This window comes from Rhinichthys klamathensis, unplaced genomic scaffold (genome assembly GCF_029890125.1).
Source record: "Rhinichthys klamathensis goyatoka isolate OS25496 unplaced genomic scaffold, OSU_Roscu_1.1 h1tg000099l_1, whole genome shotgun sequence".
Lineage (NCBI taxonomy): Eukaryota > Metazoa > Chordata > Actinopteri > Cypriniformes > Leuciscidae > Rhinichthys > Rhinichthys klamathensis.
This window is the reverse complement of record NW_026606638.1, coordinates 2057092-2081353: the sequence shown is the minus strand read 5'-3', so window position 1 is coordinate 2081353 and position 24262 is coordinate 2057092. Positions and strand designations below refer to the sequence as shown.

The 24262-nt window shown below is 36.6% G+C and overlaps 1 protein-coding gene across 1 annotated transcript in view; it reads right to left on the bottom strand.

Moving 5' to 3' along the window:
• Positions 1 to 24262, bottom strand: part of man2a1 (mannosidase, alpha, class 2A, member 1) — a 68123-nt gene that overhangs the window by 34985 nt on the left and 8876 nt on the right. The window contains exons 4-6 of the mRNA XM_056252959.1: positions 19692 to 19863; positions 13107 to 13234; positions 9306 to 9479 (exon numbers count right to left, since the gene is read on the bottom strand). Of these exons, the coding sequence (XP_056108934.1) occupies positions 9306 to 9479; positions 13107 to 13234; positions 19692 to 19863 (474 nt within the window). The remainder of the gene's footprint in view (positions 1 to 9305; positions 9480 to 13106; positions 13235 to 19691; positions 19864 to 24262) is intronic.

Here is a 24262-nt window from a genome sequence, read left to right as displayed (position 1 = left end):
TTGCAGCCAAATGAACTGTAATCATATTTGTTCAGCAGCGGCTACTGTCAGAGATCTAAGTTAGGAGTCCATTTTTCCAAGGGTTTTTTTTAACACTAGCTCTGGGAAAAACATTGTATCCCAAACAGATGCATGACACTGAACAGACAGACAACAGAAAACAATAGGAGGGATGTGGGAGGACATTTCCCCTGACTTCTCTTTTGTTTGATGTTCTGAGAAAAGCTGGCTCCAATTCAGCCCTTGTAACGTTTTACTCATTTCCCTCAGCTCTTATTTTATATTCAAATCATTAAAGAACAAGTGCCAATGGAGCAGCTCCAAAACATATGAGAACACTTAAATACTTGAGAGTGAAATGTATGGATGTCATTGCATGAGATAACAAAATCTCAAACCTAACAAATGCTGCACTTTTTTTTTTTTTTTTTTTACAATGATTTTTAGTGAATGTATGAAGTCAGGTGTCCTAGCAAAATAACCACATGTAGTTAAATAAGGGCACTAAACTAGGAATTGAGAAACTTTGCCCTACATAGTGAGCGATTAGTTGAAGGTTGTAGGGCTTACACTTAACATGAATTATTTACACCTGATTTTGTCTCAGTAATAAGCGCTCTCATAATGCAAACCAAAATAAATGTTTTAAAATGCATAGACTTTTTCAAGAAATTTAGGATACTTCATATTTAAATATATATTAGGGCTGTCAAATGATTAATCACGATTAATCATTTGACAGCCCTAATATATATATATATATATATATATATATATATATATATATATTGTTTTATTTATTTGAAGAATTATTTGAAAATGTAATATATAGCTTGTTTGGTTGAATTCATAACATTGAAATAAGTTAGGTTGGTAGTTCAGCAGTGTGGAAATAAACAAATGTACTGTGTTCAATTATTAAATAAATCAAACATCATTAGGTAAGCTTTTGTAATTGTTTCTTTTATCTCCTTCATCAGAATAACAGAGCAAACAAATTTACATTATAATAACACCAAAAATAACCAGTTACAAAAAGTCTTTGAAGTTTTAACCCTTAAATCCTTTGATTTCATAACTGTTTTTTTGTTTTTTAGGTTCATAATAATTTACATTATTTTTATGAAACCACAGAAAACATACTAGTGTCATTTACAGACTATTATACTGTCTGGACTGTAAGGTTGTGCGGCAGTGCAAATAATCTTTTTTAAAGGGCCCTAGTTATTTTGAGCACTTATTTTCGTTTTGCATTTGAACTTATATTAATTTATTATGACTTTATGCCTGTTGGAATGCCTTGATGACGCTTCATAACCAAAAAGTCTCAAAAAGCATAATTTTAAATTAGGGCTGTCAAAATTGACGTGTTCACGCATGCGATTTTTCTGTTGGTTTGTTTAATGCGTTAAAACGCAATTAACACAGCATCCGTTTTTTCCATCATCCTTTGGCTAGCGTTACATTATATGTTCACAATATCATTCATTCATGTGCTATCAAACAATTCAAGTGCAAAAAGAAGCAAAATAAGAACTTAAATCTGTACTGGCGCTGGCCGCACTGAGTTCTCTTTCACGCTTGAATGGACAATAACACACAAAAGTATGCCAAAATGCCCGCTTTGTCGAGTATCCTCGTAAGCACAGTCTTAAATGAGTTAAATAAAGCCTTAAATGACCGTAAAGAGTTTTGAGGATATCGGAGGCGAGTCAGATCCACATCATGTGCGGCAGGTCTTAAAGTGACAGCATCCTAATAAACCCGCTGCTGTGATGTCATTAATGCTAATCAAAGAACAAAAGACAAAGAGAAAATCACTCACTGCTCTTGACTTTTGTAGCTTTAATAATGTTGAATCTATATTTAATTTATAATTTATGCAGTGAAGACTGTGAAGTGTTTGATAACTTTATTCAAACTCTGTATATTTTCTATCTGTTAGATCAAACATTTTAAATATACTGATTTTATGTTGTTTCTATATTAATTTGGAGATTAAATGTGAAATTATTACAATTAAAAAAATGTATTAAAAACTTCAATGTTAGGTGTGGTTAATTGCGATTTATTACAGAAAAATATGCGATTAATTAGGTTTTTTTATCGATTGACAGCACTATTTTAAATATTTTAATAATCTGGTAACACTTTAAAATAAGTGAGCAATACATTTGCTTCAGTTTTTAATGATCATTGTTAGCATTAGTTAATTAAAAAAATACAACTGTTTGTTTGCTCAGATCTGTTAATAATCTTGACATACAATTTTTGGTTTTAATAGCTAATGTATTAGTAAAATGTTGAAATTAACATGAACTAAAATGAATAAATGCTTTAGAAGTATTTTGGAACCTTATTGTGAAGTGTTACTAATAATCATTTTGTGCATTTACGTCTGCTTTAAAAGAAATAAATGCAACTTGGTTTGATATGTGAAGAGTGGCACAACTGTATCTCAGCAAGGTTGAGATATACAACATTTGAAATGATGTGTTCGACTGAACTTGAACGCTATCCACATGTATCTACACGCAGGATGTTATCAAACAATAATTATCCAGCCATAAATGATGAAATGCAGAAGGAGGAGTCCAGGGTGTGATGCACGGTCACTGCTCCATTATTATCATTCAGTTAACCTGGCTTCCTGTGTGATAAGAGCTTTCTGAGCTCCAGGCTTTTCTGTTTAATGAACTCAACCGACCTGAAACCTGGACTCAGTAGTTGAGCAGAAAGTTTTCACGCATACAAATACACAATCAGGAGAGCATCAACTGGACAAGCGATATCAACTCATCGCAGACCCACACAACACAACATCATACGATAGCTTCAAGCATGAGGTAGATCATTACGGCTCCTGTCAACATCTCAGTTTGTGGTTATCTTTCAGGGCGAGGGGCTTGAATGACCTCCAGTGAGCTTACACTAGGCACAGACGTTGTTGGGTCCGTTACCAACTGCTTCAGGGCCAGCAGCTGCAGATGCTTCACAGAAAACTGGATTTATCTCACTTCGACCTCTATTTGGAAATCATGAGGCTAAATGTAACGAGCACCCCCTCCTACCCAGGTTTTAATCAACGTAATCGCTAAATAAAAGATGGATTCAATCAATGGGAGGCGTGAATGGCACCACAGAGCAGCTCATATGATTAGAACAGGCTCCTACAGAGATTTCCAATCAAACGTGTGAGGCCACTCTGACACACACTGAGGCTTAAAGGGACAGTTCGGCCAAAAATGAAAAAATGTTTTCTTGTTTTCCATTACAAATATCTACATTCTTAAATCAAGATACATTTCCTTGAGAAGCAAAATTACTTAAGATATTAAGTCTTGTTTTCTGACAAATGTATTCAAATTAGCAACGTGCAGGTTGGACACCCCTATATAGCATAGTGTATGTTGATGATAAAACAACTAGATTTTCTGAACTGGAGTAATATATATTTAGCCATTAACGATATTTTGAGATAAATTGTGATAAAATAACTTCCGCGTCTATAAAGCACTAACCATAGGTCGGCAACCCGCGGCTCTAGAGCTGCATGCGGCTCTTAAGTGCCGCCCTAGTGGCTCCCTGGAGCTTTTTCAAAAATTTGAAAATGGAAAAACTATTTTTTGTTTTAATATCATTTCTGTAGGAGGAAAAACATGACAAACATTCTTAAAGTTTTTCAACGTTGTAAAAATGTGTATAATAAATATTTAATTTCAACATTTCTGTCAACGAAGAATTTACGTCATAGACTGTGACACACGTGTCTGTCAGATCGGCGTGATGCCAGACCGGTGGCTGACTGACAAACAAACAAACAAACCGGCGGGTGTGTCATGGGCCATGGATCCCAAGGGGAAAAAGAGAAAGATAGCTGAGCACTCCCAACGCAATAGAGTGCGGCGTGGGACTAGATTTGATAGCCGAGTGCGAGCGCGGGCGCGTGCGGTAATGCACTCACTCTACTAAAACAAAATAAAAACGATTTACAGGCCAGAATTTCTATTCATAACATGTTTGCAGCGTTGAACGATATAGCCAATCACAGACATATGTGTTGATTTCTTGAACGCAATGGCCAATCAGAAGCATTTAAGATAGACTCCCCTCACCGCTCAAAACTGACTTTTTTGTTCAGTGAGATGTGTGAGATCGCGATGAACTGTCAGCTTTTTAGGAATTATTAAGAGAGCGCACTTTGCGCGCATGCAGTCATGCCAAACCATGCACGCAGTAAACTGCTTGCTTTTATGTTAAATTAACAGGGGTTTGTGTTTTAATGCTTTAATAACAAATAATTTATCAGGAGGATGTACGGTGGCAACACGTAGGCTAACTTGAAAGTATTTGGAGGTACAGAAAAAAGTCTATTTGCGGGCGGGAGAAAGAAAGTTGAGAACGTCAGTTGTAACGACCCACGCATTAAAAAATGGTCGGGTTAAAATCGGGCTCGGGCTCATAATTACGTTTAATGTGTCGGGCCGGGCCGGGCTTGATTTTTTGGGCCCGATCTAAGCTCTAATTTGTAGCCTACTTATCATTTTGATACTAGGGGGCTAATAAAGCTAATATAACACTTACAGCATGTGTTGCCTTCATTATAAGGCTTATATAAAGCTTTTAATTTTTTGCGGCTCCAGACAGATAATTTTTTTTTTTTTTTTGGGTCCAATATGGCTCTTTCAACATTTTGGGTTGCCGACCCCTGCACTAACCGGAAGTGACGATGGGCGAGGGAGTCTGGTCAAGTTCAAGCTCAGGTTACAATGGATGTGAATAAAGAAACCGAGTTCTCCGATGTTGACGACCATGCCTATGGCCCACAGGTAGGGATGGGGCCGATCCGATCCAGTATCGGGACCGGGACCGATACCAGCGTAATTCATGTGTCGGATTTTCCCGATCCAACCTGCGGAGATATCCGATATCCTGCTGAAATGACTCCAAAAGTGATTCCCGCTGGCTAGTGTGCTAGCTGGCTGCAAACTGTGGAATGGATTTCCTGAACGGAGGCGCGGCTCAATGAGACACAGAGACCCCCCTCAGGAAATCCATTCCACAGTTTGCAGCCAGCAAGCAGGACAGCATTGAGCTGCCAACATGTTCGCTGTGTGTAAATACTTCACACTGGAAACACCGCAGAGCAAGACAGCAAAATGCAATGTTTGCAAAGCCGTATTAATTAAACCATCTGTCTGTGATGCAAAAAATCTCCAGGTCTATAATTCTCCGGAGTGAAATGTGCGCTACAAACGACCGAGCGTGTGGTGACAGACGCGGCAGTGAAGTCTGCTCTCTTCACCTGCACAAAACGCACCCAAGAACGAAAAGCCTTGTTTTTCCTAGAAGGAAAATGATGGACACGATGTCCTGACAGACTGGAATTCGTGCAACCAGCACAAACACAATAATTTACCATTATGGCATCTCTAAAACTCGATCTAAAACTTTCTCTGTCTCTCACTACTGCTCTAACTACAGCTGAACGCGAGCTCTTATTTGCCTCGGCCTACGTCATATGACGCGTTGCTAGCGGGAAAGGCGTATTCCAGAGCCTAGCACATTTTCATCAAAATTTCTACATCAAATTAGCCTGGGAAAACCCAGACAACTTCCGGCAAATTTAGATTTGCTCTGAAAGTTAGTCTGGCAAAGAGCTCATTCAAGCTCATTTCCAATCCGTCGAAATCGAGGCACCAATCAGAAACGTTGGGGCGGGCTTTACACGATGACGACAGCGCTGGGACTTTGAAGCAGATTTTGTAGCCTACATTACAAAGATGGATGCCGCCGTCGAACATCACTCGTTCGAATCAGCTATCGCGTCTGTTTTAAGCGATTTGAACGTTTCCTTTTAGTTAAAAGTCGAGCAAAGAACAACACTCTGAGATGTTTATCCGCCGCTCTGCATACGTCATCTCCTTCATCGCTCTGATTGGTTTTAGGTCTATCCGCGACGTCCGTTGGTGACGCCCCTCTGGGAATGATTTGTCTATGACGCTTTGCCAGACCATAACTCAGTTACAACTGAGAATGGTCTGGTTTTAACCAGGCTAACATCAAATGAGATTTCATTAGTAATTTCTACATATGTGTTTTTAAAAGACCTCTTCAGACAATATCAAGTATTAATTCAGTTATAAATTCAACCTGCACGTTGCTCTTTAAAACAAGAAAAAACATCTGAAAAACAAGCTTATTTTTCTTCCCCCATTGGCGGATATTTTTTCTTGGTTTAAGCATGAAGTCACTAAACTTTGATTAATGTTTCAGAAAAAAAGACAAAGGGCCATATTTACTAAACATGGCAAATTAGCGTGAGAGCGCAATTCCACCAAAAAAGCCGATGGGAGTGGAACGTTTTGTGCTTGATTTACTGACGACGACAATGCAAATTAAAGAACACAGACGCAGCCAGATCATTTCCATAATGACCAACACAATCTACCAACATCAGTGCAAATTAGCTTCTGGTTTAAGTTTTTTTTGGGTGGTAAATAATGGCGCAAATACCAGTAATTTGACTAGCGCAAACCTTAATAAATCACCTTGCATGATTCATTTAAATTCTCTCCTCCCATAAATTTTGCATCTGAAAGGGAAACTCCTACAAAAGGTCAGCCACAAAAATAACCCTGTCCAAGTCTTTTCATCGCAAATTGTTAACTGCGTGTCTTTAGTAAATCCTGACAGTAGTTTTTTTTTAACGCCAAAAGAGTGTTAGTAAATCTGGTCCTTAATATCTTAAAGGTCCCCTGACACGAAATTGTCACTTTCTGAGGTTTTTTAACATTAATATTAGTTCCCCTAGCCTGTATTTGGTCCCCTCGTGTCTAGAATTTTCAATCGGTGTAAACCGAGCTTTGGCTATTTTTCTCTTCTCTGCAGCTCAGACGCGCTGATCTTGAATCTCCTCGTTATGACGTCATAACGAGGAAAGGTTACCTCCCCTTTCTCTGCTTTGCCCACCCGGAGAATTTGGCTCGCCCATGAGAAAACGAGCTAGGAACAGGAAGTACAAACGCGCCGGCGCGATTTTAGTTTTTCCTAGAGAAATAGCTTTGAGATTTGAGTTTTTCCTCAAGAGATATCATGGCTTGCAAACGAGCGAAGCATGGCAGTTGATCAGTGTTCGGATGTACAAATGAACACAAAAGTATTTTTTAGTTCCTTCATCCGAGCCTCTGAAGAAACAATGGGTTAATTTTATTTTCTCTGGAAATGCACCGACACAACTTCCCAAAGTTTTGTATGGTCCAAACATTTCACCGACGACTGTTTCCTCAACTCGATGAACGTCTGAAAATAAATCGATCGAGCTACCATACAACAATTTCTGATGTGTAGGCCGGATTCACATATAGCGCCAAAAAACGCGTAGAAAACGCTGGGTGCGCCGCATTCTCCTTTTTCCAAAGCGCTAGGGCGGTTGCGCTCCGGTTGGTTCTTGTCACGTGACCTACTGTGCGCTTATGGTGGGCTTGCGGCATTTTGAAAAGTTGAGATATTTTTATCTCGATGCGGTGCGGACGCGCTTGGAAAAAACGAGCACGTCGCCCCGCGACGGCGTCGCTTCCATTATGAGCGCGCATACCGCACGCCTACATTTGAAATAACGAACTTGAGCGCGCAAAAGACGCGATATGTGAGCAGGCCCTAATTGTTCAAGTTCAGACAGGTAAGTTAATCTTTCTCTCAAAATCGTTCAATACTGTTTATGCATCAGTAAGTCAAGCCAGTGACTAAAATATCAACTTCACATCGTTTCTTTTAGTAGGATGAAAATAATCTGATTTAAATTCTGAACAAATTATACAGAAAGCGATCAAAGAACAATCTTTCCACACAGCGCGAGTTTATCTGGACAACTCGTTATGAAATCAATGACGCACGTTACACTGCACAACGAAGCTCTTACTGTATGTACATCATCATGTTTGCATTGGTGAAAGCATTAGAGAGAGCAGAAACTGCGTTGCAAAGATAAGATCTTCATTCTCGCCATCAACAGACTGTCATCTGCTTGCTCAATGCTCATCACATTTTATGTGATGGGAATAGATCTAAATACTTTAAAAACTTCTCACGATTCGTTAATCTCGATAGCTGTAATAGTAAAAACGTATAATAGCTGTAGTAAAAGTATTCGAGAAAGTTTCGCATGTAATACATAGCTATTTCATATGCAAGCATGTCAGCCAATCACAGCAGTGGCTGGCTACACTGAATCCCACAGCAGACACGCCCCTTCAAACAGAGCGTTCAAATCAGAGGCTAAAATCAGGCTAGGAAAATTGCCTTTTATTTCTAAATTATGACTATTTTTGATCTAAAAAACATACTAACATTATAAGGGCAACCCAGGAAACATTATAAAATAATAAAATAACCCCATGTCAGGGGACCTTTAAGTCATTCCCTCGGACCTGCAATCAAATACCCCATATGGTAACACTTTATAATAAGTATACAGTAATAAAGTACTTAAAAAAAATTAACAAACTAATAGTTTATAATTCATAGTTAATATATTGCAGGCTCTACATTGTTAATATATTAATAGGCTATATAAAAAATAGTGAGTTCTTCATTCATTGTCACTGTAATAAACACTCCTAGTAAAGCAATTGTTATTTGGTTATTAGGAGTAAAAGGTTCTCACTTTAGATTAGCGCATGGAAAATGTCATTAATGAAGTGCTTTAAACTAACCTTTATTAGACATGAATTACATTCATATTCAGTGTTCCTTAAAATGTTTACAAATACATTATGTTGGCATATGTTGTTTACATGTACTTGTAAATATATGTTTATATATATATAGGAACACTTCATACTAATGCAATTGATGTCTAATACAGGTTGGCTTAAAGCACTTAATTAATGACATTTTCCCATTTTCCATGACCTAATCTAAGTGAGAACTATTTACAGTTCATAAGTTGTTAACAAACCATAATGAAACATTATCGAACTCTTTACATATGAGCTAATTATAATTTGGTTAACAATAATAATTTGGTTAATTATAGTGACAATGAATGTAGAACTCACTATTCGTATATAGCCTTTTAATATATTAACAATGTAGAGACTGCAATATATTAACTATGAATAAACTATAAACTAATAGTTTGCAAATGATTTGTAAGTACTTTATTACTGTATACTTTTTAAGTGTTACCCATCCTATTTGCTATTTTACAGTGATACAGAAAAACATCATGAATATTAAATATGGACTAAAAACACTTGATATAACTTCATTCTCTATTTCCTAGATTAAGATCAGTTGCTCACCCCAGTTCTGTCTCCAGAAGAACTCTAGGGTCTTCTGGGAGGAGAAGTGTTTCTTCACTGTGTAGTGTGTTCTCTGGATCAGCATGTTGGACAGACCAGCCTGTCTGAGCAGGTACGCCTGGGTAGGAGAGTGACCGAATGGATCCACAGCCCAGCCAGTCTTGGGTTTCACTCCTAACAAAAAGAGGAGGAATACAATTTTAGGTTAATTGAACAAATGTATATAATTCAATAAATTGCCTATTTCTGATCATTATTTTTTTCTACTTACTCAAAAGCATTACTGATGCATATAAATGAAAATTATTCAATAATATTCTTCCTTGTGCTCATTTAATGAAAAACAGAATATAGAACATTCCATGATTATTTAACTAGATTTAAACTGTGTTTTACTTGATTGTATTTACTGCTCTGATTAAAAGCCATCCGAACAAATTACAGATATATTAATATACATTAACACTACCATTCAAATGTTTGGGATCAGCTATTTTTTTGTTTTTTTGTTGTTGAGATTTAAGGATGTAATGTATAATGAATTTCAATTTCAATTTCTGTTCCATTGAACTTTCTATTCATAAAAAAATCCTAAATCAATAAAAAAGTATCATGGTTTACACAAAAATATTAAGCAGGACAACTGATTTCATTGATACTAATAAATAAATGTTTTTTGAGCACCAAATCAGCATATTAAAATTCTTTCTTTCTTTATTTATATAGCACAAGTAAACACAACTGAAGTTGACCACTGTGCTTCACATAGCATAAATCCAACAAAATTTTAAGAGTAAAAATATCATTCAAACTGCAGAAGAAAACATAGATAAATTAAAATTTAGAGGAATGCACGCTCCAAAAGATACACCTTTAGTTTGAGTTTGAACTCATATAAAGAGGATAAAGATATCAAGGAGATAGGGAGGCTATTCCACAACCTAGGACCGACAACAGCGAAAGCTCGGTTACCTCTAGACTTTAAGCGTGGCTGGGATAGATTATAGTTACTCATGGACCTTAGACACCTCCCAGGTATATTAACATTTACCAGTTCGGACAAGTAAGAAGGTGCAAGACCTTTTAACGATTTAAAGACAAACATCAGTATTTTCATGTCAACTCTGTAACGCACCGGCAGCCAGTTAGAAGGGATAGTTCACTTTGAAATAAATTTTTGATATGTTTTAGCTTACCTCAAGGGCATCCAAGATGTAGGTGTCTTTGTTTCCGCAGAAGTTTCAATTTTGATATTTTTAGGTCAAACCGTTTTTGTCTGTCAGTCATATAATGCAGGTCTATGGTCACCACCTCAAAGAGCATGCACAGAAAAGTCCAAATTAAACATGATTTAATGACTCGTAAATGTAAGTACACATTGATGGCCTAAGACATGAAACGAGCGGTTTGTGTGAGAAAACGAACAGTATTTATATCGTTTTTACCTCTTGTAACCACAGCCACGTCCAAGTGATCTGAGGGTGCGGGCGCTTCGGTCTGTGAGTTACAAGAGGTAAAAACGATATAAATACTGTTCGTTTTCTCACACAAACCGCTCGTTTCGTGTCTTAGGCCATCAATGTGTACTTACATTTACGAGTCATTAAATCATGTTTAATTTGGACTTCTCTGTGCATGCTCTTTGAGGTGGTGACCATAGACCTGCATTATATGACTGACAGACAAGAACGGTTTGACCTAAAAATATCAAAATTTAAACTACTGCGGAAACAAAGACACCTACATCTTGGATGCTCTTGAGGTAAGCTAAAACATATCAAAAATGTATTTCAAAGTGATCTATCCCTTTAAGAGACAATAAAATCGGAGTGATATGTTCATGTTTGCGAGTCCCAGTCAGGAATCTGGCAGCAGCGTTTTGGACCATTTGAAGCCTTGTGATTGAAATCTGGGGTAGTTCTACATATAAGGAATTACAATAATCCAGACGGGATAGGACGAAAGCATGTATAACTTTTTCAAGCTCTATCGATGATAGAAAATGCTTTACTCTAGATAATAGCTTCAAGTGAAAGAAACTTGATTTAACCACTGTGTTTATGTGTTTCTCTAACTTTAAGGAGGAGTCCAAAACCACTCCCAGACTCCTGACCGTAGGTTTAATATCACAGTACAGGTCTGCAATATTAAAAGTATTTTTTTTTCTCCTAAAGAGGGGCCGAACACAATACTCTCTGTTTTACTTGCGTTTAAATGTAAAAAATTTAAAGACATCCAGGATTTAATGTCATTTAGGCACGCAGATAGAGTTTCAAGGCCCTTTGTGTCATTGCGCTTAAGAGGCAGATAGATTTGAGTATCATCTGCGTATAAGTGGAAAGACACTCCGTGTTTCCTAAAGATTGATCCCAACGGCAGCATATACAACGAAAACAAAGTAGGAGCCAGAATGGAGCCTTGTGGAACGCCATAAGTAAGAGGAGCTGTGGACGAAACAGAATGTCCAATACCAACTGAAAAGGTTCTGTTTGTAAGGTAGGACTTAAACCTGATTTCTGAAGGATCATGTGACACTCAAGACTGGAATAATCACCACTGAAAATTCAGCTTTCCATCACAGGAATAAATTACATTTTAAAATATATTAAAATAGAAAACAGCTATTTTAAATGTAAATAATATTTTAAAAAATTACTGTTTCTACTGTATTTTTTATTACATAAATGCAGCTTTAGTGACCAAAATGGACTTCAAACACACACACATACATACCGGTACACACACAAAAAATCAAACTGAACCCAAACTTCTGAACGGTAGTGTACATAACGAATTTTTTTTAGCTATATAACTAATCCCTTGACACATTTTTAGAAACAGCTAATACAATAATACACTTAAGTTAAAACTTGGTTAGGGTCTATTTTTAGTGTGTCTAAAAAAAACCTGTGAATCAATAGAGCATTTACAACAGCTCTGAGTGTAAGGTGAGGCGATTCTCAGAAAGGACTCATGGAACAGAGTAAAACCCAGGAGATTCAGGTAATCTTGAAAGGCATGTGTACCCTGAAGAGACCTGTGTTTATATTCATGAGCACATGAGAATGAGCAAACCGCAACTCAGCAGCTCAAAGTTCTCCTGATTGTAATACTGGGACCGTGGCATCATCGGCTAAACAAGTGTTGTTTGAAATCCAAAGACTCATTGTAGAATCCGTCTCTTCAATCAATCTATATTTGAGAAACCGGTCTACTGACAGCTGAGATATCAGGAGAGCAGATGGTAGAGTGGATGTATAGTAATGAGAGCCAGGGCTGTGCTCCATGTTTTAATACACTAATAATGAACATTGAAAAAAAAAAACTCCCAGAGGTCTTTGAGCCAATATGGGAAGCATAAATATGTAGAGGAGCTAAAATTCCTTATAGTATTGCAGTTAGGAGGTTTAGCATTCTGGGTTTCACAACCCACATCTTGAGCTGAGGTTAATTCAGAATTTAAATACATCTGAAACAAGATATTGATACCCAGTTCAACCTAGGACCGCCCACAGTTCCTTCGAACCAGAAAACTGGAAAGTTCTTTCTTGATATAACAGGTTATAATCTATTTGGCTGACTTTACATAACTTCTGGCTGTAAAAGTACACAGTATTTATCATCAATCCGCCAAAACAAAGTTGCATTCACTAAAACGTACCAGATATTTCCCACAATTTTTCTGCACTGTTAGATTTTTCACATAATATATGTTATGCAGCTATGAGGTTAAACATGAAGCGTCTCTTAGATTTGATGTGGAGTCAGCAACCAAAGTAAAAAAGCAATACATTTACATACCCAAATTTTTTTCCAACCACTGGTGGCCTTCAATTAACTGATCTATCAACGCAGAGTAGTGGGTGTTGGCTTCGTCGGGCATCACCCAGCCTCCTGTAGCCACCTCGAACTGACCGTTCTCTACAAGCCTGTATCAGAGAAAGAGAGTGAACGAAAAAGAGAAGGAGAGAAAAATGTTCTTAGCCAACATGAAACTGCATTCACAAACGCATTGTACTTCTGTAAGGATCACATGCATCAGGAATTAATTCGACCATGCTTTCACACCTCCACATGTCCTAGGTGTGTGTACGCACACATGTGAGTGTGTTCTGCATTGGTTATGTTCTATAGTCTCATGCCTTCATTGGTGTGTGTGTTTGTTCTGGATTTTGCCAGATTTTTTATATTGTTTTGACACAAAAAAAAAAAAAAATTCCATTCAATCTTATGGGAGTCAAATTGACCCGCGAGGGAAGGAGGTGTTACTATTTTTATTACAACCATAAACTCCTCATTTTTTTGTGTGTATTTCAAGTTCAAGTGTGACAAAAGTCCAAAGGTCTTGGATCACTCCAATGAACACTAAATTTGCACAAATTTTGTTTTAAAGAAAATACATTTTGGGTCAAAATGACCATAAGTTTTAGTCAAAAGTTAAACCACTTTGTACTAATTCGCTCCCTCGTTTTAGTTAAATCGTGGCCCTGTTGTACTACTTTATTCCCTAGTTTTAGTCCAATCATGCCCACTTTGTACTAATTCACTACCTCATTTTAGTTAATGTACTATTAATAATACATTTCAATATTTGATTTTTTTTTTTTTTTTTTTACACTGTATTCATAGGTTGGTACACTAAGAAAACCAAACAATACAACCATAACAACCCAAAAATTTCCAAGTTTAAAAGTATTGTTTTTTTCACAAGAGTCAAGCACATCAATAGAGGTCGTTTCTGAGAGTTTGGAAGAGTGTTTAACGTCTCAGAAGATCCGAGAATTACAAGACCATGGTCTGGCTTAAACTCCTTTTGAAAAACTCTTGGAAAAAAAATCTAATATGGCACTCCAAAATTAAACAGTTTGGGACAAAACCAAAACATATGTGACAAAGAACCCTACAAAGTATGACATTACCAGTTTGACACAACCTCTGTTTTACATATGTCGCAGACTTGATAATTAGAATTGTATACTCAATTTAGTTTTTGGAATAATACAGTCTATGTCCCACTTTAAACTGAATCAACCTGTGCCTCACATTTATTGAGCAGTCTTGAAATCTTTCATTCCAGGTTTCATCGGACACTTCTTCATCAAAGTTCTTAGCCCAGCCTTCTTTTGTATAATTTGTGTTTACAGGCAGTTGGAAAGCATTTACACAGAGTGAAACCAAATGTCTAGAGCTAGGATTTACCAAAAAACCATTGCTCAAATTTGTTAGACTTTGGTTTGTCAATAAATTGTGGAATAACCATTTGAACATAATGTCTCACTTATAGATACCGAAAAAAGTCAGAACCTGGGAGATTAAATGCAGATTGCAATTGATTAAAATATGCAAATTTACCATCTATATAAAGATCCCCAATAGACATCAGGCCTTTGCTTTTCCATTCAATAAAACCTCGGTCTAGCTGAGAGGGTTTATACGTGATTGTTAGCAAAGCGTGTAAGGACAGGAGGGAAAAAAGTCAAACTTGGAGACAAGATGTTGTTAGAGACAATGTCTCTACCCTAAGCCATAGAGGATCAGCCACAGAGAAAGTTTCACCTGGAATAGCCTTATGCCAATAAAATAAAGCCCTGTCCTCCCACCTGGCTGGGATTTGTGTGTCTAGCAAGTGACGAACTCGCTTTTGGACCAGTTAAAGGGGTCATATAATGCCATTTTTGTACAAGCTAATATGATTCGTTAGGGTCTAAATTAAAAGTTTGTAATATACTTTAATTAAAAATTCTCATTAGTATTGTAAGAAAACACTTATTTTACCTGGTCAAAAACAGCTCTGTTTTCAGCACGCCGTTTCAGTGCATATGACTTTAAATGATAATGAGCTTTGCTCACCCCGCCTCTCTGTTCTGTGCATACACCATTTGTAACTCAATAACACAATAACCATAACGCGTTGTTCAGTATAAACGTGGGATTATGAATTATATTGAGAACGTCATACATAGAAAACATGCCGTACCCTGAGTGTAAACCTTAGACGCATTCATTGTGAAGCGTGCAGCTAGCGATTTGCAAAGATTAATATATTAATATAAAGTTTAATAAAACGTTACACTCACTTCCGTTCTTCTGGAGATTCAGCAGGAACACGAATATCTGGTACCGATCCTTTTTTCATGAGCAGCTTCTTAGCAAAACCAGCTTTATACTGACCCTCGTTTATAAAGCAGTCTGGTGTGTGAAATGATTCGCGCAAACATGAGAGCATTGAAGTTGCTCGTGGGGAATATTCCCTTCGAAAACAAACTCAGCCACTGCGTCTTCAGCGGTTCGGATTTAGGAACATTAAAATGACTGCTGTGTTCGTTATTACACCCAAGAACAGAACACCACAATCGCTTAGACGCCATTCTGCTCATAGACAGTGCTCCAGCATATCAACAATGACCGCGCCGGTCCGCGCGGACTATGATTGACAGCTGGCTCACGAGCGAGGGCGGGTCTGTGTTGAAACGCTCCTGTCAATCAACAATCGTGGGAGGGGCTTCCGCCCGTGTGACGTCACACGGTCGAACGGCTTGATTTTAGGCAGGGGAAAACATATAAGGAGATTAAAACAAAAACACTGGATGGATTTTTATCATTTTATGATGGTTGTGTACAGGCACTGCCAACACACATTTCAGTACAATCAACTTGTAAAAGTGCATATGACCCCTTTAATAGTATACCCGGAGATTTAACCAAAGGCATTATTATAATCAAGTAAATGGGGAACTGATTTGGCTGGATCAGAAAGATATATTAAAAGATCATCAGCATATAGACTAACCAAAGCTTCCTCATTTCCAATCTTGCATGTTTATGTGGGTGACTTCTGATCCCTACTGTTAGCGGTTCCAACGCAATATCAAAAAGAAGCGGAGGAGGAAGATCTCCTTGCCTAACTCCTCGACACAACTCAAAGGGGTTAGATATGTTAGAGATTGTCAGAATGGATGAACGAGGACATAAATATAGAATTGTTATCCCCTTGATAAAACGACTCCCAACCCCAAAGTGCTCAAGCGCTTTTAGCATTAATGGCCACTCTATTTGATCAAACGCCTTTTGGGCATCTAGTGAAATGATTGCTCCTGAGGCTTCCTTACCAAAAAATCCTTTTGAAAAATATTAAGAAGGACGACCTGGTATAAACCCAGTTCAGTCTGGGTGTACTATTATTGTTGAGAATGAGATATGTTTTCCAAGTCCACGTTAAGAAGCGATATCGGTCTATAATTGGCCGGGTCAGTGTCATTTTTTTCTTTCTTTAATAGAACACAAATATTGGCCTCATATAATGAATTGGGGAGTCTGCCATTGTTATAGGAGTCATTGATCATTCTCAATAAGTAAGGGGCTAGTTTTAAAGAGATTAAAAAATAAAATAAAAAACATTCACATCCAAAGCCATCTAGACCTGGTGCTTTGCCAGACGGAAAGGACTTGATGGCCTTTAAGATGTCTGCTTTAGAAAGTGAACGTTCTAGGTCTTCTTTTGCAATTTCCTGTAATTGGGGAAAATGAAGACTATCAGTTTTTTGAGTTGCCACTTCATGTCCAATGTAAAATCTGGGTCCTGAAGGAAAACCAGTTAAGAACCACTGATTCAAGTGTGGAAGAATCAGATGAAGACATCCCATTTAGAACGTTAATACCATTTGATGAAAGACTATGAAGACATTTTTTTATTTTTACTTTAGAATAACATGCGCTATATCACCAGGAACATAAAGTATACCAGATCCATTTTGATGAATTTAAAGCTTTGAAGAGTACAAAGGAGCTGAAAATGTTTCACCACTGCAACATCATCGACAGCATTTCTTCAGGGTTTTCACTACAAAGCACTTTCTTCACATATGCAGCATTACACACAGTAACCAACATTTTTTATATATTTTCAGATTTATTGAGCTTTCCCGCTGCAAAACTAATTATTTTCTTGAACAGAGAGCAGACACCTTGGGTAATGGCATCCCTTATTAGAAGTTGACTTCTCCAGGCCTGATTGCTAGTCAGCAGCTTTTCTCTGTAATGCTGAATATTTCAGCTGTGAATCGTATAGCGTGGCCCTCTGGAGGCCAGTAATAAGAGCGGTGCTAGCAAAACCAAGAGCACTAGCTCAGCACGTGAAAGAAAGTTTCAAAATTACTTTGAAAAATGGTCTGTTATTCTCGAATCAATCACTGGCCAAGAGAAAAATCCACTTCACAAAAGTCAACGTGAATTCAAAAACTACCCCATTCATTTTATTTATACAGTACATGTTCCTGGTCTTATTCATACATGTCCCCTGGTCTTGAGCACAATGCAATGCATGTTTTTTTTTTGAAAAATGCAATGCATACCAAGTAATGGATGAAGAGCGTCATTTTAAGTTGACTTTGACCCTACTATGACCCTTTCTCCATCATTTAGGATGTATTTGGTTCATTTCAGACTACAGCTGCAATTTAGCCTAGACCACGGAATATGAGTTTCTAAATGCTTCCTATATCAAGTTAAATGTTGCCAGGGAATGAAATTGAGGTTCAGGTGAGGTTAGACCAATTTGAAAATATGTTGACATACACTTCGATTAGCAGCATATGAAATCTTTGAAAAGTCTCATTCCCAATACTGCAAATGAAATATATATATGCCAGCATAGATTGGAATTTATGGACTTATCTGGAGTTCCCATTTTCCTGAGCATACTCTCAAGCACAGACAACTTGATTTATTCTGAAGATACACCTCCATGTATGTGGCAGTAAAAGAAATTGAATCATTATGCTAGACCTTGATTCGGCTGATATAAAATGAAATAAGACCTGCTCATGCCTGCCAAAAATCTTGATTTGGAGTCAGCCAAGACCTTCTTGGAAATAAACGGGTGGGGGGGTTTGGGGGGTTTGGGGGGGGGGGAATGTTCAAAAAGAATAGAGCTTGCTTGCTTCAAACTCTTTCTGTGCGTCAAATCAATAATGAATAAATATTGGTGTTGGATTTTTCATTTGACTTCAGTCTTCAGTCTTCACCTCAGGCCGTTTTGAAAGATGCTCTAATTGGAATTCAAACCCACAGCAGAATTGTTTATTACATTTCCACATGGCATTTGTGTCTTTTCCCAAGGCTAGTTCAACAATGAACACGGCCAGTTCTGTATATTTGACATGAATTTATAACCAAAAGTTTGGAAATATTACAACCTTTTAATGCCTTTGAAAGAAGTCTCTTATGCTCACCAAGGCTGCATTTATATAATCAAAAAATACAGTAAAAACAGTAATATTGCAAAATATTATTTCAAATTAAAAGAACTGTTTTCTATTTGAATATATTTTTAAATTATTTAATTCTGTGATGGCAAAGCTGAATTTTCAGCATTAGTACTCCATCAGAAATAATTCGAATATGCTGATTTGGTGCTCAAGAAACAATTCTTCTTATTATTATTATCAATGTTGAGAACAGTTGTGCTCCTTAACATTTTTGTGGAAATGGTGATCCTTTTTTTCAGAAATCTTTGAGTAATAGAAAGTTCAATTCAATTCAAAGTTCATCATTTATTTGCATTTATTAAATAGAAATCTTTTGTAACATTATAAATGTCTTCACTGTCACTTTTGATCGATTTAGTGCATCCTTGATGAATACATGTATAAATAATTTCCCTCTTTTTTTAATCTTAACACAAAACGTTTAATGGTATCATGGTTTCCACAAAAATGTTAACACCAAAAACTGTTTTCAACATTGATTATAATAATAAGAACTATTTCTTGAGCAGCAAACAAGCATATTAGAATGATTTCTGAAGGATCATGTGACACTGAAGTCTGGAGTAATGATGCTGAAAAATTCAGCTTTCCATCACAGGAATAAATTACATTTTTAAATGTATTAAAATAAAAAATAATTATTTTAAATTGTAATAATATTTCACAATATTCCTGAATCATTATAGTAATATCACAATATTACTGAATATTTAATTTCTGATTAAATAAATGCAGATAAACGGTGAGCAAAATGTTGACAGGTACTGTACATTATATACCTTTTTAAAAATTTACATTGAAGAAAATGGTTATAAAGCATAAATATATACTAGAATCTATGTTTGGTATCATCATTAAAACATAATATGTTTGTATCAATGTCTGGAATTCATTTTGTTGTCGTTTCATTTTTGCGCATAAACCGTCACCTGAGAGCTAGGCAATAAAGTACAAACTTTGAGCTTAATTAAAATGGGACCAAAAGCACAATGGAGTCCTCCAAAACTCCTCAACATCTTGCTTACACCAGACTTGTGTGTGAACGCTGCAATTAATGAATCCATAAATTACACCAAACACATGAGGATGGATGGATATTAACAACAGAGAACAGCCTCACCTCCTGACGGCGTCTCGTTTCTGCTCGTCGATGCTGTCCCACCATTTTGCAAAATATGAGATCTCAGACCAGATCATTTTTCGCCGAATGTCTTCGTGTAGTTTCACCACCATGTTGTTGAGAATGTGTTGCGTCTGGTCTCGATAGTAGTCATCGAATGTCTTCAACCAGCCTGAGAAAAACATCACATACATTTGTAACAGTGATTGCTGAGATTTTTTAACGACTTGCTATTTAAAATGGTTATAACTCAAAAAATTTAATTCTGTCAACATTTATTCACTCTCATTTCATTCCAATTTTTTCTTTTGTGGAACAGAAAATGAAATGTTTAGCAGAATGTACGTGCTATTAAATGACAGTGGATGGGGATCAGGAACAGCCGAAGTCACCATTCATTTACATTGTATGGAAAATAACAGCTTGGATATTCTGCAAAATATCTCCTTTTAGTGTTCAATGCAAGAAATAAGTCATATGTGCAAGAAATGAGTAGATTACATTTAAATTGGGGTGTGAAACAAAAAAAGCATTATGGTATCAGCATGTTTTTGGACAAGTACCACTACAGTATTATTTGAGGTAACATGAAAATGCCATGGTATATGAATATGTTACTCATTTATTGAAATATTTCATGGTATAAAAACCAAAAGTTTGGGGTTGCTCGTCAAGGCTGCATTTATTTACCAAAAACAAAGTCAAAACAGTAATGTTGTGAATTGTTAATACAAATTAAATTAACAGTTTTTCAATATTTCTTAATAAAAAATATTTTTATAGCAATTTTTAAATACATTTTAAAATGTCAGCTTTGTGCGATCATTACTCCAGTCTTTAGTGGCACATGATCCTTCAGAAATAATTCTAATATGCTGATTTGGTGCTCAAGAAACATTTCTTATTATTATTATCAATGGTGAAACAGTTGTCCTGCGTAATATTCAGGATTTGATCAATTTGAATTGATACATAGAAATGTCAAAAGAACAGTATTTATTTTTGAAATAGAATTTTTGTAACAATGTAAAATGATCAATTTACATCTTTGTGTCACTATAGACACAACATATATAATGTATAATATAACTCGTGTCTTCAGAATTGATCAATTTTACAAGCTCAGATTAACGAGCAATACAAGTTTGAAGTTTTAAATGAACACTGGCAAATATTTAAAAGGGAAGTGTGTAATTTCGGCACCAGAATCGGAACCAAACGAAATTGCAAACAAATGGAGATTTCACAAACACTCCCACAGTCTTCAAATATTTATACAACCTTACACCCTGCAAACAAACACACCCACTTTACTAACACTTACAGATATTTTAATCCCACATGAACATGAAATGACAGTCATCATAATATTAATGATTTTTAACTCAAACATTATTGAGAAAACTAATCCTAATAACTAACAAAGCAACAGACCATAACTGACAGTTGCTATTTATCCTTTACCAGAAACCATCACATGACATCAAACAGGATAAACAACATGACCTACCAGTTTTCCCACAAAGCAGGTTTATGGATATATTGAGGGCACTTGACTAGTTGCTGTCCAACTAAATTCTAATAAATGCAGTACAATTACATAAATATAAATTTAAAGTTGATTATGAATTAAATGCAAGTCTGTTTTTGCACACTTTTTGTTTCCCTTTTTAAATCAACATTTTGACAAGAAACAACGTTGTAAAAGTGAGGGAAATGTCGACAAAAACAGTACAGGTCAGGTTACCAAACACACCGACAATGAACATGTTTACATGCATTGCACACCAAAAATCAGTTAAAGGGATAGTTCACTTTGTTTTAGCTTACCTCAAGGGCATCTAAGATGTAGGTGTCTTTGTTTCCGCAGTAGTTTCAATTTTGATATTTTTAGGTCAAACCGTTTTTGTCTGTCAGTCATATAATGCAGGTCTATGGTCACCACCTCAAAGAGCATGCACAGAGAAGTCCAAATCAAACATGATGTAATGACTCGTAAATGTAAGTACACATTGATGGCCTAAGACACGAAACGAGCGGTTTGTGTGAGAAAACGAACAGTATTTATATCGTTTTTACCTCTTGTAAACACAGCCACGTCCAAGTGATCTGAGGGCGCCGGCGCTTCGGTATGTTCTTTACAAGAGGTAAAAACGATATAAATACTGTTAGTTTTCTCACACAAACCGCTCGTTTCGTGTCTTAGGCCATTAATGTGTACTTACATTTACGAGTCATTAAATCATGTTTAATTTGGACTTCTCTGTGCATGCTCTTTGAGGTGGTGACCATAGACCTGCATTATATGACTGACAGACAAGAACGGTTTGACCTAAAAATATCAAAATTGAAACTACTGCGGAAACAAAGACACCTACATCTTGGATGCCCTTGAGGTAAGCTAAAACATACCAAAAATTAATTTCAAAGTGAACTATCCCTTTAATTGAAACGACCCGTTTTACGTGCAAATCAATAACTTTTTGGCAAATTGGCAATGCAATTAAACCGTGTTTACAAGACTGTATTAAAAAAAAAAACAGGTTATTGTCCAGTGGTGACATCAAACCGTTAAGCATCCATGTATTTCACTCAGAGTATTCTATGTTTTGATGTTAAATAAAGCATTTAAAACCCCAGAGTATTTCAAAACTTCAAACTTGCACAGACTCATTCTCCTCTCATATTTTAATTCGACTGTACCACTTGCCCTTTGGCTGAACGAGACGAGAACACATTTATTATATGTTTTGGGTCAAAAAAATGTGCAATATGTTTGCATGTTTATTCACCTCTTGTAATGTTTGCCTAGAATAGTTGGAATAGGTTCATGATGCTAGTTACCCAACAACAGTCTAGTCACGCTTGAGTAGTTACAACTTTATTATTCATTTTAAAAGTTTGTTTGTGGCGGGATCTTTAATAAACCTTTTCTGATAAAGTGCTTCTTTGACTGCTGCGTCACATACTGGTTTTTTACTGTAGCAGCTTGCGCCATGAGCAATGCATTTTTAACACAGCGTTTCGCTAAGAAGAGTCTTGTGACCCAGTATTCTGTTGTCTCCATCAAGCTGAACATCTTATGTAAATATCACATCTGATCTGGTCTACGGGGGTTCTGTTTGTGATTTAATTTCCTATTTTATGGGTTTCCTGTAACATGACAGAATGGCTTCCAGCATAGATTGCTTACAATATTACTAATATGTTACACAAAACTGCTTCACTGCTTATTTAAGAAATAATAAAGAAACATTTTGCCAAAATAATCATGAAGCTTTTCTTTTCAAGAATTACAGCCTCTTAATGAGTTTTTTTTTCTTTTTTTCTGAGGATGGTTAAACCAACCAGATGTTTTTTTGTTAAATTGCTCTATAAAATATCAAAACCAACCAGATATTTAAAAAAAAAAAAATTGCCCTACAAAATATCAAAATTAATTGAAATTCCAAAATGTTCATCAGAGAAGAGTGTAATGTTATTACACTCTTATATATGAATAACTGTTTTAACACATCTGAGATCTTCAAAACAGGACTGGCCTTGAAATTGTTTAAAAAGTAATGGCTGAAAATATTCCCTGGCTGAAGCATTCTCAAGTTCTGCAAACGGCACACTCATTTTTGGACAGAACTGCTGTATACCTGACAATGATTTCTTTCTTGTCATTCCTCATGTTGAATGCAAAATATGAACTGCACACTTGGCAATTCTCATGGGAGAGTCGAATAATAAACTTCCTGCTTTTGTAGGATGCCATTTCATTGTTAACTCTTTGGCGTCGTCGAGTAAGACAACCGTTAAGAGGAAGGTACATCAATTCTTGTCTATCACAGCTATGGAAAATAAATACCTTGGGAAAAAACCCTCAGAATGGAAAATCTATTCAGTTAGCTGGTCTAAAGGAATATTCAGAGTTCAATATAAGTTCAGCAATCAACAGCATTATCTTCCATCACCACGGGAAATACAATTCCTAGCTATTTTTAAGATGAAAATCACAGTTTTAGTCAGGCACTTACAATGGACAAACATGGAACAAAGCCAATAAACAAAATACAAAGTATAGCTGTGTAATATTAGACTCAACCTTTCGTGTTTATAGTGATAATGATATAGTATTTCAACTTTGTTGTCATGGCAACTTTCTCACAATAAGCACAAGGATACCAGAAAGGGACTCTGACCCTGTTTACACCAGGAATCAATGTCTGTCTGATCCGATCACAGGTGGTCAAACGGGGTCCATATGTTTCCTAACACCGAGATAGTCAGAAGTGCATGTGACCGCATCACATCTGCAGTGAGGGGCCGCCTACTCGTCTGTCAATCATTCGTTGTACTTGAAACACTAACACTAACACAGTGTGATGTATGAAGGTGATGATGAAACCTGAAAACCCCTCCACCCTTCCCTCCACCCTCCACTGATCCGACCGGTCACAAGAGATTTGAGGCTTGACACTACCAGGTGTAAACAGCATTCTGTCTCGTCTGGCTACCTGTGATCAGACCACCAGAGACTGAGCTTAATACCAGGTGTAAATCAGTTTTACACAGCAAATTCCACC